General features: G+C 33.4%; 1 protein-coding gene across 3 annotated transcripts in view; it reads right to left on the bottom strand.

The window, feature by feature from the left end:
• Positions 1–16,758, bottom strand: part of LOC118199441 (charged multivesicular body protein 1a-like) — a 63,533-nt gene that overhangs the window by 33,501 nt on the left and 13,274 nt on the right. For 2 of the 3 annotated variants that reach the window (XM_085809989.1, XM_085809987.1), the window contains exons 2-3: positions 3,923–3,942; positions 1,563–1,640 (exon numbers count right to left, since the gene is read on the bottom strand). In XM_085809989.1, coding sequence (XP_085666115.1) covers positions 1,563–1,640; positions 3,923–3,942 — 98 coding nt within the window. The remainder of the gene's footprint in view (positions 1–1,562; positions 1,641–3,922; positions 3,943–16,758) is intronic. The other variant, XM_085809988.1, reaches the window with a different exon arrangement.

Below are 16,758 nucleotides of genomic sequence, written 5' to 3'. Positions count from 1 at the left end.
GTCGATGAAATCTGTCTTCAGTCTCTCCTTACCAGTGAATATAAACATAATTCCAGACAGTGTAGAAAATTTACAGATAAATAACAGAAAATGATGAAAATGCCTATCCTTTCCTGCCAGAACATAAGTTTTTACTAATTTTCTTAGTTTTCCTAGCCTAAGAGTTTATTTTCATATAATTCCAACTTTGCATTTCATTTTTTAGTTCCTTAAGTTTCAAAATATCTCAAACAATTATGAGACATAAAACATTGCTAATAATTTGATTTGATTATAACAAAACATATTAGAGTTATTTGCTTAAGAGAAATGATGCTTTTGTTTAAAACATTTTAAAGGTAATGGGCTTATATTCACATTATACTAAGGAAAACCATGAAAACCTAATGCAGCCAACCTGTTCAACTGCGAAGAACAGAGCCTACGGAAAATTACAGGTCTTTCAGAGCTTTAGACTTTCAACAAAACAATTATAAAATAAAACATGATTATGACAATAATTATGAGATTCCTGAAATGACTGCTTTAAGAATTCTTTGCATATTACTCAGTGTGCTGCAGTGGCACACAAGTCCATAATCACAAGTAATGTGTGACAACCAGTGATACACATTAGTTTGATCTTAAATACCGTAATAAGGAAATACATAATCAATATCAATTAATGGATAGTTGGGAAACACATGGTAACTATAATAAGGATAAATTTTGAAAAATATATGGCTGCTCTTTACGGTAATCTTGGTTTCTGTCTGAAAAAATCGCCAAGTGGTATTGGTTGTTTGTGAAATCTGGAAGCCAGCTGTGCGAAATGGGTTTTTTGGTAACCCTAATGTTAGCAAAACCAGATTACTCTCTGTTTGTGTATTTCTGGTTATTTGTTCCTCTCTGTGTGTTAAGACAGTGGCAAATTTTTTTCTCGTTAACATGATAGTTTTAACTTTGTTTTAGCTTCCTGATTTTGTTCAAATAGGTCAATGTGTACATGGACAAAGCTAAGGGCAATGCCTAGTTTGTGCAATTCTCTGATGTTTTTATAAGTTAAAATAGATCGATGTGTACATGGACAAAGAGTTTGTGTAAGTCTTTGACTTCTTGTTTTGGTTTTGTGTAGCGGGCAGAAGGATCGGCCCCATCTTGAAATTGGTGCCAATCATTTCTGGCACTGATCTTGGCATAAAAAAAAAAACAAAAAACAAAAAAAAAAAACAGACAATTCGCCAAGGGATACCGTAAATTTTAACCAAATATATTAAGTAATGAGCAATTTACAAAGAACACAGAGAATTTTTGAATTAATTAGACAGTTTAAAGGAAAATAATAACAACAGGGGGTTGGAGTTTAAAACATTATTTATTATTTTGCACATGAAAATTTCTTTTGAATATCTTGTTTATGAGTGAAACCTATAACAGCACAAAGTACTACTAGTTGTCTAGAATTATAAAACAAATACTTATAGTGCTTTTGTTCAAGAAAATTATACATTACATGCTGATGAAGCTGAAGATAATGTATGTAAAAAGAAAAAAAAAAAAAAAAAAACTCACAATTAACTTACCTTCTTAATTTTATTCCTTTGAATCATTTCATCTTTTTCTGCTCTTTTTGACAGTCGCTCTAGTTGTTTACAGCTAAACTGTAAAAGAGATACTCAGTCTTTATGGTTCAGTATGGATACATACACACATGTACATGTACAGTAATTTTTAAAAAAATATTGCACCACCTGGTAACAACTGGAAGAAACAGCTAAAAATTAATATATGTTTATACAGCATATTATTTGCCCAAATGATATCCATATCCAATTACTGTATGCAAAAACCTTACACTTTTAACTAGGGCTTTGAAATGTAACAGAATTAAATCAATTGACAGAGAATTAAAGTCACCATGTCATCATAAAAACCATTTTTTTCAGAACATAAAGTGTTCACATTATTAGAATAGCTGGATGATGGATGCTAATTCAGTATAAAGTCTTTAATCCGGACGTCCATTATCTGGAATGATCTATAATCCAGACCTCAAAGCAACAAACTTACGCACACAAGTTTGATGCGCGCATCCGCTACACATGCGCATAAAGCCAGTAAAGCGTTTACTTCCGATAGTGAAGAGAGTAACAGAAAACGTTATTGAAAACGAAAAAATTTCGATTGACAAGTTAGTTGGTATTTTGGACACAGCAATTACAGGACTTGAACAGTGGAAATTTGTAACTGAACAAGAAATGTCTGTTTATAGAATTAAAGAGAAAGTATTAGCACAAAAAATGAAGCAATTTAAACAACTTACATTGATAGAAATGTTTACTAAAGTAAACAAATAAATATTAAGTTTTTTTTGTAAATTTTGATACCCTTTAGATCATAATTGCTCTTTATTTCATAAATTACGGTTTCATATTTTTATTTGTATAATTTCTGCATGCCAGCTTAGCAGATTTAAATTGATGATCTGACTTTGTACTGTATAACAATTAATGCTAGATATTAGCTTAAAATGCACAGGCTTATGGGCAATGCTTACGATAAAGACAAATAAAAGATTACACATAGATACATTTAGTAATATATAGGATGTCTCAAACAAATCATTGCATCTTACAACTGGCTAAGTAAGAAACAATTGCAACAGTCTAGTAGATTTTAAACGCTGTGAAGCCATTTTTGTTCTGCTTATAAATCAGCACTATCCTACCAGGGATATAACTAGAAGGGGGACATCTGTCCCAGGGTGCAGCATCCAGGAGGAGCCACACTGCTGTTATGAAATTTTAGCATTAAATATTTTCCATTCTTAGCAAATGGGGGAGGGGGTGGACCCAAAATCTTAAGCTGTCCATGGGCGCTGAAAACCCTAGCTACGACTCTGTATCTCACATGCAATATGCTGGTAAATTTAGGAATGGAACAGATGCTTAATGAACCTTTTCGTATTGATAAAAGCCAAAATCTGTTCCTCTCAAATATGCATACGAATTTCTATTGGTATGGATTTCCTTCCTCCTTGGCAAGTACAAAACTACGGCATTAATGATAACCTACTTAAGTGAAGTTACTTTTGGGGATCTTTGTGTATTTTCACCAACTGTGTGCAGTTTCCTCTTATGACAGAATTGCAAGTGCAAGCATCAATAGCTAAGTGTCCACGCTAAACAAAGGAGAGGAAAGGAGCATTTAAAAAAGACAGCTACTTTAGTCACTTCAAAAGAATGACTCGTGTGTCATTTAACAACTCTCAAAACCAGTCAGCCATGCACCAATGGGATAGAGGAAAGCACCAGGCAGAAAATGGAGGGAAGCACTCAGGTGACTTACCAATGCCTGAATGCATGGGTGATACAGGGAACTTCACTGCAAAAGGGTTAACTTGCACCAACTTTTACAGTAAACAACAAATCATACTACTGCAATCATAAATGTGCAGTTCATTTCCTTTAGTTATTATTAGCACTAGTTTGAGTATGATTAGATATATTCAAACTGCATAAATAACACAATCAAAAATAAGACAATTAAAAATTTCAGTTGAAAAAATTCCAATGAAGTGTCTAACACAATGAAAAGGACAAATTAATTTGATATCTGCAGTGCTTTTGTTGAACTGACAGAGATCATAACCACAACTCTGACAGCTAATACTGATCTCATCCCAAGGGAAAAGCATTACTACACGCACTGCATTTGTAAGCAGATATTCGTATTGCAAATTACTAAGATAATGCCTAAATCACAGTGAAATTTTAACTTTTTATCCCAGTTATTTCCAAATGCATGCAGCTTGAAAGAGCATTTGAGAATTATGTCATAAAAATAAACACAAAATATACATATTACAAAATGTATCTGGAAAATGAAAAAATACCACATAAATAGAAATTAAGAATGAAGTTATTAAAAAAAATTATCTTACCCGCAGCTGGAACAGGAGTTCTGCAATTAAAAAATGAAGTTTTTTATTATTTATTATACAATAAAACAAAAAATAAACTCTTAAGCATTATGAGTATAACAATAAAATTTTGGTTCTTACGAATTAACGCAATTCCATGAAAGTTACTTATTGGGTACAAGTTGGTGATTTTCGTTACTTTTTTTTTTTTTTTTAAGATTCCTAAACTACTGATATTTAATGTAAATCGAAAAACATTACCAATATACAGGGTGTTCCAGAATTCTTTCCCTGATTACAAATATTCATAAGATATAAAATCTGATACACAGACAAACACTATCTTGAATTGTGTGTGACATATTCAAATTTTTGTGTCCACAATTAATAAATTTCTATATGTGATTCTTTCGTTGCCTGAAGGATATCTAGGCGATGTTCCAGTTCCATCCATGTGTTGGTCAACATTACTTGAGGGATGGATGTTATGACTTCAGTAATTCTGCACCGTAATCTTGCAATGTCATTCACTGGTGTTTGGTAAACGTTGTTGTTGACATAACCTCAAAGGAAGAAATCCAGTGGTTTTATGTCCGGTGATCTCGGAGACCAATTTATGGGACCATCATGCACAATCCATCTTCCCAGAAATGTTATAAACAAATAGATATAGAAATTTAACCCCCAATGAGGTGGCGCACCATCTTGTTGGAAAATTAAGTCGTGAATCTATGGCACAGCAAATAACTGCAACATTATCAATATATGGCTGTGATCATCTTTTCACTGAAGAAAAAAGGTCCTATGATTTTATTGTGCATAAGACTGCACCACACATCCAGCTTAGGGCTGTCTCTGATAGTCTCAAACACAGTGTGGGGATTCTTGCACCCCCAGATTCTAGCACTGTGCCGGTTGACACCACCTTCCAAATGAAATGTGGCCTCATCCGAGAAAAGGACATGTTTCGAATAATCAACATCTTTCTCAATCTCGGAGAGCATGGCAACAGCAAAGTCATAACGAGTGCTTTAATTGAACAAACAAAGTAACACTATGTACGTACACCCAGGCCTGCGCCAAGCCTAATCGGCACCGTCATGCAAATGTCTAGCACGGGACTTTTATGTAGTGATGATATTAAAGGGACATTACTTATGGTTAACATTTAAAGTGAAGCATTATTAACATAATAATATGAAAAACTGAAAGAATTACATTTTATCTTTTATCTAAATATGCAAACATTTTGTGCTTTATTAAAACCCACACTCAAACATATTTATTGAAGAATTATACATACATTTATGTTATAAAAAGCCGCCTAACCGGTATAGAGGTTAGCGTTATTGACTGCCGTGCCGAAGAGCCCGGGTTCAAATCCCGGAGAAGACATGGATGTTTGTAAATGTAGTGTCCATGTGGCATGGAGGTATTCTAAATATGTGAGGTGAAAGTCCTCTCGAAAGTTTGGTGATACGGGAACAGGGGTGGGAGATGCTCGGACGTCTATCAAAATTGGGGGCAAAACTGAGCTAAATTGCACTGTCACCTGTAAGGTGCTCAAGGCTGTTACCAATGACCGGCATATCTCGTGCTCTTTGCAACGAGGAATTTTGTGGGCTTGGGCTGACTATAGATTAGAGAAGTGAGCATTAGTCAACAACAACAACATGTTGTAAAAACGTGTTGTTGTTGTTGCAACTGCAAGCAAAGCGAAATAATATACTAAACGCATTGAATACCAAATATATTGCTGAACACTATTTATTATCTTAAAATTAAAAACAAATTTATATACATATCTAATAAGTTTGCACTGAATAAATTGTTGTTCGCAGCATAGTTTACGACAAGGTTCAAACTGTGATTACAACAGTGCATGATTACAAGGCACAAAAAATGCTCTAGGGCTGATATCTAGGGGATATATCCAAAATTCTTTTCTGCACACTGCTATGTTGTTAACAACGGTATAGCGTAGTTTCAACTGGCAATACTACATTTCCTCCAAAAGTTTGCAATTCATGCATAAAATTTATACTATTTATATCGCTTTGATTTTTATCAATTAATGTTTTTGCAGTTTTTGTTGAGCTGGTCTTGGAAATATATGTAAACAAAAATACTTAATGCCAATGCGCATGTAAGGGTACATGGGGCGACATAGACACATTCCACAAATTGCTTAGTCCCTATTTTGTGTCTATTGTTGCAATTGGTGCAACATTTATCTTTTTTGTAATTTTTGTTTTGTTTTGGTGATTACTTGTTGTTATTGTTATTCCACATAAAAAAAAAAAAAGGTAAGTGCAGTTACATATTATGTTAAACTTAGGTTAGCTTTTTAATTCAGAAAAGTGACGATTTGAACATAATTACTTGAAAAATATAATTATACAGTTTTAAAGGTTCTTAGATGCATCAACTGGCATAGAATAAATATACTGAAGAAAAATCAGGACGGAAGTGATCATGAATGTTTAGCTCACATGATAATGATTCTCAGAAACTGATACAGATTCTGAAAACGAAAGTAAGAATGATATAAATTGCTTTATTGGAAAAAAAATATCGGGAACGATAAAAAAAAAAAAATGAAGATTTTGCCCAGGGAAAATGCACACAAAAATGAAAACAGAATGTGAAAAATATTTGTATGTGGAACACACAACACTCTGTACATAGTACTGCTAACATTTTTTGTTGCGTTTTTCTCGGTGTCTATAGTGCTAATAAAGAAAATAAAGAATCGATGCTGCGTAAACAACAGAGCTAATAAAAAAAATAAAGAATCAACAAAGAGATAAAGTATTTTAACATATAAATTTCTATTCCTTTAAGAAATTTTATTTAATAAAAGCATTTGCAGAAATTAAAAAATTTTAATAAGCATATTTTTTTATGTTTGATCCTAAAATTTACTACTGGCACAGATGTAACACGTTTCCTGAAGATTTACAATTTTTTCTTCAAAAACCCTGAATTGGTCTTTTGGACCCAGTGCACGCGCTCATTTAACTCATGGGTTAACATAAAATGTAACTGCACTTACCTTTATTTTATGCAGAAAAACAGTAACAACAAGCAATCACAAAAAAGATAAATGTTGCACAAAATTACTATGATTGCAAGAGAAGACACAAAATAAGGATTAAGCAATTTGTCAAATGCGTCTACCCTAACATAGGCATCGGCATCAAGTATTTTCACGTTGAAATAAGACAGAAGAGAACACCAGAGATGAACTCCTGCCCTAGTCATAACTTTTGGTCAAGTCAGACAGTGTGCTAGGAGGAAGGGGTGCTCAGACCTGGCAAGCTCGAGGTTGCCTTAACAAAGTTAAATGCTCCAACCCTTAGAGGCGATCCAAGACGCCGCTAACCTATCGGCCAAGCCAGCGAGCTAAGTCTAAGCTGAGACAATAGGAATACTCAGCAACTGACATTCCAAGTTCCTGTTCTGGAGGGATGGTAAAACGATCTGCCATCAACAGGGGCTGCAACCCCGGACAGCACTTAAACACTGTCAGATAGACCAGACCACAAATCTGGCCTGCTAACACTACGTCATGGTATACAGATGCTGGCTTTAGGCATCCACTGGAAACCTCAAGCAGTTTAAAGGTTCGTTGAATTTGCTAACTTCATCGACAGGGATATTTCATCCTGAACAACCATGACTATGTGACTGCATAGCTCCACCACAACCAACAGAACGGACAAGACAGTACCATATGGTCCCTGTCGAGCCTGAAACAGCCATCGCCAGAGACTGATTTTAAACACCCGTGGCCGAGACTGTCTAGGTACAAATCCTAATTCGCATAAAGTAGCTTCCCAGGTTTTTACCCAAGTTGACAACTGGAGGGAGATCAAATAAGACAAGATTTTTCCTGTCCATACAGGCAGTGAGATGAAATGCTTGGCGCTGTCGCGTTACAACCAACCTTGCACCTATTGTCGGCGTGGGCCTGTGTACACCAAAACTTGAATATGTTACACGGAATTCGCGATAGCAAGTATTTGTCTATGTGTCATATTTTGTGCCTTATGAATAATTTATAATCAGGTAAAGAATCCTGGTACACCTTGCAGATATATATATATATATACAGTCAAAAGTCGTTAATTCGGACTCGTCGGGATTTCCGTGATTCTGAATTATCAATTTTTCCGGATTATAGATCATCAGTTTAAATCTGGTAAGATGGCATGCAGAAATTATAAAATTAAAAATATCAAACCGTAATTTATGAAATAAAGAACAATTATGATCTAAGGGGTATCAAAATTTACAAAAAAAAAAAAAAAAAAAAAGCTTCATATTTATTTGTTTACTTTATTAAACATTTCTTTCAATGTAAGATGTTTAAGTTGCTTTGTTTTATGTAATAATACATTCTCTTTAATTCTATAAACAGACATAATTTCTTGTTTAGTTCCGCTGTTCAAGTCCTATAATTGCTGTGTCGAGAATACCGACTAATTTGTCAATCGAAATTTTTTCATTTTCAATAACCTCTGTGTCACTTTCTTCACTATCCGAAGCAAATTATAATAACGAGGAATTTGATTTAAATCATATCAAAAACGGAGTACATCGAGATCAAATACTACATTTAGTAAGGAATTATAAACCAAATAAAATAAAAACATCTGCCCTGAAGATAAGGAAAGTGCTGACCCTCCCCCCCCCCCCCCCCCGCCGCAGAGCAGCGTGAAATTGATAAACAGATTTCGGAATGGTTAGAGAAATGAAGGATATGCCTTCATCCATTTTTTGCAGCAATTCCACATTTTATTTAATGGACTTCGAAACATACTTTCGCTTTGTAGATCCTTTACATATTAGTAAATATATATCGGAAATTCTATTTGACATAATCGAAAGTTCAAGCTTAACTTTACAAAATTTCTCTAACAGTCTGCAAAAATAATAAGCCGGATCCAATTCAAAGATTAAGGAACAACGCAATCTGCAACGTTAACTGAATTAGATAATTTTAGCTTAGCTTATACCGTCCGTTATACATTAAACGCGCATGCGTAAATGTATTATGCGCATGCGCACACGCATATTCGCAGCCATAAAGGTCTTGCGTGCTTGCGTCAAAGCGACGCATGCGCAGAAAGTTTGTAGCTTTGAGGTCCGGATTATAGATCACTCGGGATTATGGGTGTCCGACGGATTATCGGTTTTTCAGGATTATAGATCATCAATTTAAATCTGATTAGATGGCATGCAGAAATTATAAAATTAAAAATATGAAACCGTAATTTATGAAATAAAGAGCAATTATGATCTAAAGGATATAAAAATTTACAAAAAAAAAAAAAAAGAACTCATTATTTATTTGTTTACTTTATTAAATATTTCTTTCAACACGCGCATGCGTAAAGCATACATTACGCATAGTCAAAATTAGAAAGTTGCAAAAAGAAAACTATCTGATGTGCATTCGTGATATTTATAATGACGAGGAATTTGATTTAAATCATATCAAAGACGGAGTACATCGAGATGAAATACTACATTTAGTAAACAATTATAAGCCGAATAAAATAAAAACATCTGGCCTGAAGATAAGAATAGTGCTGACAGATCAACTTCCAGTTCATTGCGTGCTGTGACATCAGCCCCCCACAGAGCAGCATAAAACTGATAAACATATTTCGGAATGGTTAGAGAAACAAAGGATATGCTTTTATCCACTTTTTGCAGTGATTCCACTTTTTGTTTGATGGACATCGAAACATTCTTTCGCTTTGTAGATCCTTTGGCAGCTCCAGAATCGGAAATTCTTTTTGACATAATCGAAAGTTCAAGCTTACTTTTATAAAATTGCTCTAATAGTCTACAAAAAATAATAAGCTGGATTTAATTCGAAGATTAAGGAGCAACGCAATCTGAAATATTAACTGAAATAGATAATTAGATAATTTTAGCTCAGCTTATACCGTCCATTATACATTAAACGCGCATGCGTAAAGGTATCATGCGCATACGTAGACGCATATGAGCATGCGCAGAAAGTTTGTAGCTTTCAGGTCTGGATTAAAGACTTTTGACTGTATAAGATAAAAAAAAATATTCAAACTAAAATTATAATTTAAACTAACAGTAACCCTTTAATTCTCCCTCCCTATTTTAAAAATCGTAATACCTCCTCTGGATTGCATTATTTCTAGATCAATCTATCGTGCATGGTATGTGCAACGCTGATGATGCAACTCTGAGAACTAAAACCTTTCTTTTAACACACTGCCATATTGGGTACATGCACAGTTGGCTTGCAGCTCTGTTGCCGCTTGGACATTGTTTTATTTTGCCATGTATTGTCATGCTGCTAACTAGGCCATTATTTAAAATGTGATACTCTATAGAAATTTGTGGTGTGCATATAGTGTTCATGATCATTTATAATGAGAAATATAGTTTCGATAATTAGTTCGTGTTCAGAATAAAGATTATGTTCTGTTCAGCTGCATCTGTCTACAAGTCATCTTTCTAATTATGTAGTAAATTATCTCCGAGTTATATGCTGAGAACCATTGTCAATCTATTGCAGCTTACTCCAAGTTTTTATCACACACATATATAACAAATATATAACATTTAGCAATTTTAAAATATAAATTTTAATTATTAAATGAGAATTATAGGATGCAAAAAAATAAAAATAATTTTTTGTAAAATCGTTCTGTAATTTTATACTCTAACCTCTCCATGTACACAACGCTAGTTTTCAATTAAACACAAATCAGAGAACCGTACAAACTTGGTATTGCACACAACTTCAGCATTATTAATAGGCTATTAATCAAATGCATCTCGTTATTTCTCCCTTTAGCGATTTTGTAATAAAAATGCAGCATTTTTGCAGAAATTTTACTGCTGTTTCTTTCACTGTTGGTAAATTCCATGACGAAATTTAAATAGAGTCTCAGAGGTGAAAGAAAAAAAAAAAAGGATATCACAATTTGTTTATAAAAACCATTGGAATTTGGAACAAAAAGAACACTTAAGAAAATGCTGACACTACTTGACTGAAAAAATGTTATGAGTATGGCTACTTGAAGAATGCTTATGTGCAAGACTGCCAGAGTTTGGCAATTTGACTATTTCTACTAGACTACTACTACTACTTTCTTCTACTAAAAAGTGATTAGTGATTCTGATGCCAAAATTTATGTTGATGCAAGTACCAAAATTTATCCCTATAATACTTATTTCATGCTTTTCTATTCACAAACTTCCCAAGTTTGTAAACTAAATAAACTTTCTCATAAAAAGTTCTCAGATAGTTGCTTGAAAGACACATATATGTAGGGATAATTCCACTTCATTCTTGGATTTCTCATTTAAGGAATGAGAGCTTAGAACACTGACACAAAAGTTGCAAAAAATTATGTAGTTAACAGATAATTATTAATAATTCTCTAACCGGCTATCGATTTTGCTTCCGAACCCCAACGTTTGCAAAAATGATATCAGAATGTTGTGATATTTTTCAAAATAATTACAAAATAACTCTGCCTCTCTATACTTTGACTCTTTTTATTCAGACATACAGCCATTTCAAGATGCACATACGCATAGGCAGAGCAAGGATTCAGCCACTTCACAGTGATTCCTGAATTACTTTTAGTTCAGGAAAGCAGTAGTTAAATTGAATTGCAACACTTATTTAGGCAATTTATTATTTATTTAAGTGCCAAACAAGTTCTCAAAAATTATTAGTTCTACTGCTTAAATATATCAGCAAAAGTATTGTTGCCCATATTATATATATATATATGTGGAAAAATCAAAAATCCTAAAATGCAATACTTATTCAACCTGCAGTAAGCAAACACAAAAAATAGAAAATGTCTCCAAAAGCAATAAATCACAGTGAACAACATAAGCATGACCAGCATTGAGATCAATATTGCAAAAATGCACAAATATTACAAATGCAAAATAAAATAGCTAATGCAAATAATAAAGAACTTACACGTCTCTGCACTTTGCCATCAGGGGTTAGTGTATCAACAGAAGCAAATGGATCAGCCTGCTTTTGAAATGATGACACAATTTTACTAAATTTAAAACTTTAATAAAATACAAATCAATTTTTGCCTCGATCATCCCAACATCTACAAGCAGGAATAAGATAAGCATTTTGCCCAATTTCCTACAAATCCAAAACCTATTAATATTCAAATAACTACAGGAACAGCATCAAAAACCTATCATTTGATTTTTCTTTTACATACTTTTAATTTTTGAGTATTACCACCAGTTATTGCAGCTTATGGTACATAACTAGATACTAGTTTAGAACTTCATTCATGCTGTATTTATTACTATTATTATTATATACAGTCAAAAGTTGTTAATTTGGAATGATCCATAATCCGGAATGATCTATAATCCGGACCTCAAAGCTACAAACTTTCTGCGCATGCGTCGCATAGGCATTTACGTGCGCGCGTAAGACCTTTACGGCTGCGAATATGCTTGTGCGTATGCTCATAAAACCTTTATGCATGCGCATTTAATGTATAACGGACGGTGTAAGCTAAGCTAAAATTATCTAATTCAGTTAATGTTGCAGATTGCGTTGTTCCTTAATCTTCGAATTGGATCCCGCTTATTATTTTTTGCAGACTGTTAGAGCAATTTTATAAAAGTAAGCTTAAACTTTCGATTATATCAAATAGAATTTCCGATATATATTCGTTAATATGTAAAGGATCTAAAGCGAAAGTATGTTTCGAAATCCGAAATCTGTTTATCATTTTTCACGCTGCTAGGCGGGGGAAACACCGCGGCACGCAATGAATTGGAAGTTGATCTGTCAGCACTATCCTTATCTTCAGGGCAGATGTTTTTATTTTATTTGGCTTATAATTCCTTACCAAATGTAGCATTTCATCTCGATGTGCTCCGTCTTTGATATGATTTAAAACAAGTTCCTCGTCATTATAATTTGCTTCCGATAGTGAAGAAAGTAACAGAGGTTATTGAAAACGAAAAAATTTCGATTGACAAATTTTTCGGTATTCTCGACACAGCAATTATAGGACTTGAACAGCGGAACTTTGTAACTAAACAAGAAATTATGTCTGTTTAAAAGAATTAAAGAGAAAGTATTATCACATGAAACGAAGCAACTTAAACAACTTACATTGAAAGAAATGTTTAATAAAGTAAACAAATATTAAGCTTTTTCTTTTTGTAAATTTTGATACCCTTTAGATCATAATTGTTTTTTATTTCATAAATTACGGTTTCATATTTTTAATTTTGTAATTTATGCATGCCATCTTACCAGATTTAAACTGATTATCTATAATCCAGAAAAATCGATAATCCGGAATCGCCGAAGTCCCGACGAGTCCGGATTAACGACTTTTGACTGCATATGGCTAGACAGTAAAAGTTCATTTATCTAAGGAAGAATATAATACATCAAACTACAGAAACTATTAGCTGGATAATATATCCATGAAAGCATTTTTTACAAACGGTAAAATATTCCAAAAGAACTATACATTCAAATAAACAAATTTCCAGTCTCTTCATTATATTTTTTATGTTCTTTTAAGAGAACACTGTTTATACTAGCGCTAAATTAAAAGATTGTTATTAACTCCTAATCATGGTCAGGTTAGAGTAGACTTTAAGGTACCCCTTGTATTATGGCGAAGTTGTTGTTTCATTTATCACCAAGTTGCTGTTTCATTTATGGTAGCCTGAGTAGTTGAATGTTATGGAAACCCTATTGTGACATAATCAGGTGCATGGTTCTGGGAAATTTTGAATCATGAGATGTTTTGTAAGCGCTTTTGTGGTGTGTACTGGTTTTATTGTTTAGACGGTAGAATGGCTGAATGTAGTAAGATTAATTTGAAGTTTCTGTATGACTGGAACGAAAGGGCAAAAGAGCATTAATTGACTGATGTGTAAATGAAGATTTATTTAGTAGCCATTATAAGTGTCCTGTATGTAGGAAGGATATGCGTCTAGTCGAACGTAAAAACCGTTTAGATGATTTTGAATGGGTTTGTAGAAAGAAAGGTTCAGATGTGGCGACGCGATATACGGATTCGAGTTCAGATAATTTTAGGAAGTTTTTGGATGCTGTTAAGGAATTTTGTGTGCCACAGACTAAAGACAAAGGAACTTCTAAATAGCGTAAGTGGATATTTGCTTTAATTGTGGATATTCTGCCATTAACAAATGATTGGTATAATAAACAAGGCTTCTAAAGATTACCATTCAATTCTCCCTTTTAATTTCATCACTTTTTATAGAATTAAGTTATGATTATTTTATTATGTCGTTTTGATGTTTACGCTTATGAAATTCAGATTTACCATTCTCTTATCATACTGTAGGATTCTCCACTGTGTAATTATAAGTTACCGTTGAAAGTGAAGAATCTTAAGAACTGATAAGCGAATAATCGCTTGAGTTCGTGTGACAGGAAACAACAAGTCAGAAGGATAAAATAATCTTTTATTATTCCAATCAAGTGTAACAGAACTCCATCTTGGAGTTGTACAATAAAGCCAACACTCGGGCTTGAACTTAAGAGACTAAGAATTAAACTAATCTTAACTAAAGGAGATATACCCAAAGCTATCAAAATTCTAACAGAGTTGGCCCCTTAACGTTAATAAAGTGCAAAGTTATCACGGGCCTAAAGTACGGACGAGCATAATAATAGCTTACAACGGAGTAGTCTAAAAAGGCAGACATGTGCAGCCAGAATATCTGGTATCTCTCTCACTAAGACAGTAGAACTTCGCGGTTAAATACCACTCTTCCTCGTTAGCATTGAGACGTGATTCTAAAACTATGCTCTGGCCTGAAGTGGTAAGCTAAAATTAAGAAGCGATAGGAAAGGAAGTTTTAACTCAAAATTTAACTGTTAATAAAATTAACATAATCCGGTACTTTTCCATTTTGCAGGTACAAGAGATAAAGTCCCAAAAAATGGTACAACCAATGCCAAATGGAACATCCTCGCTGGTAACCTTTTACGCCTCATTTTCAAAACAAGTCGCACCCATTTCTTATCAGATTGATTGTTTCTTTCAGTACTGGCATACAATTACATAGAATTTTTACCAGATAGTTCATCTATCATTATAGTATCAGATTAATTCATGAAATCTAATGAGAATGTACTAGCGAAGTAAAGCACTGCGGTTTTACATAATTTCTGAGTAAGCTATTCGTACGAATTGAAATAATTCTTGCATTTAAACTTGTATTCCAAATTAAGATTTAACTTGCAATTAATGTAGATAACTACTGAGAGAATTAGATTTTTGTAGTAGCTTACATGAGATGAGATCACTTGGGGGGTCACATGATATAAAACAGCGAATCAAGATGTTGTACCATGAAAGCATAGTAAATTCTTAAATTAATGTCTTCTTACAAATTTATCGTCTTTATTTATTACCTTTTTACAAAATTTTCAACAACATTAAAATGTTTATGCCTTCAAAATAAAAATTTCTTAGAACTAACATTTGTTATGTGTATACTCTGTGTTGTCGCCAATAAAGTCTGGCGAGATTTGCGCTGGTGAAACGGAAAAGTACCCATAATCCTTACAATATACAATAAATCCATTGCAAACGAGTTCTGGGTTGGTCTGCCTAAGATAAATAGAAAAGAAATACCAAAGAGTATCAATACTCTAATAATATACATTATAAGAAGGGATCCAAAGATTTGCTTAACAAAGATCTATAACGCATTTGCATGTTACTAATTGCATGCACATGAACTTAATGTTACTCTTTATTAACACAAGTTGCTCCCTAAAATTATTCTGAAATTACTCTGAAAGAAAAGTACTATATGCAAATTTAGTTTTTAAACCTTAAAATATAAAAACGTCTGTGGTAGGGGAAACATTTAATCACATTGCAAGAATGATATTTGACAAAAATGTAATAAACTTCACATTACATATATAAATTTCCATAATTTTATAATGTTTATACAGTACAAAGTCCAAAATCCGGACTCTTAGGGACTTCGTCGATTCCGGATTTGGGATTTTTCCGGATATTAGATCACCAGTTTATAACTTGTAAGACTGCATGTAGAAATTTTAAAATTTAAAATATGAAATCCTGATTTAGGAAATAATGAAGCATTTATGATCTAAAGGGTAACAAAATTTAAGCCCCCCCCCCCAAAAAAAAACTTGATACTTGTTTACCTGATACTTGTTATATTTCTTTCAATGTAAATTGCGTAAGTTACTTTTTTGTGCTAATATTTTATATTTAATTCTGCAGACAGATATAATTTCTTATTCAGTTACAAAGTTTCATTGTTCAAGTCCTGTAATCGCTGTGTCAATTCCGATTAAATTGTAAATCGACATTTTTTCGTTTCAATAACTTCTTTGTCACTTTCACTGTTGGTAGTGGGATTTTAAAGAAAATAAATAAAGTTAAAGCGCTATCTGGTATATTAACTGAAATTCCTTGGAATAAGTAAAGTATTATTTTAGTGTAGCTTAATAGCGCCCGCTATCAACACCTTCTTAAATACAAGCCTCCCTACTGAAGGCTCGTAGTTTAGTGACGTCTCAAACTGTTGGCCTTCTCAGTGGGGTGCGAAAGATCGCCCCTAAACCAAAGCCATCTAGATGGCATTAGCAAGTTAGGGGAATTTCGTCCTTGGTCGTGAGAAGGCGCGTTAGTGAACCAAGTCTTCTTAATTTAATATTGATATTTTTTTCGATTTCCATTATGCCTTTGAAGTGCTGTGTGCCGTTATGCCAAGCAAATTATACTGATGGTCCTAAAGTGTCAGTATATAGATTTCCTAAGCAA

This window comes from Stegodyphus dumicola, chromosome X2 (assembly GCF_044657685.1).
Source record: "Stegodyphus dumicola isolate Sdum_Otavi_A_Nest chromosome X2, ASM4465768v1".
NCBI lineage: Eukaryota > Metazoa > Arthropoda > Arachnida > Araneae > Eresidae > Stegodyphus > Stegodyphus dumicola.
Note: the sequence above shows the minus strand (reverse complement) of the source record. Positions and strands in the feature narration are given on the sequence as shown.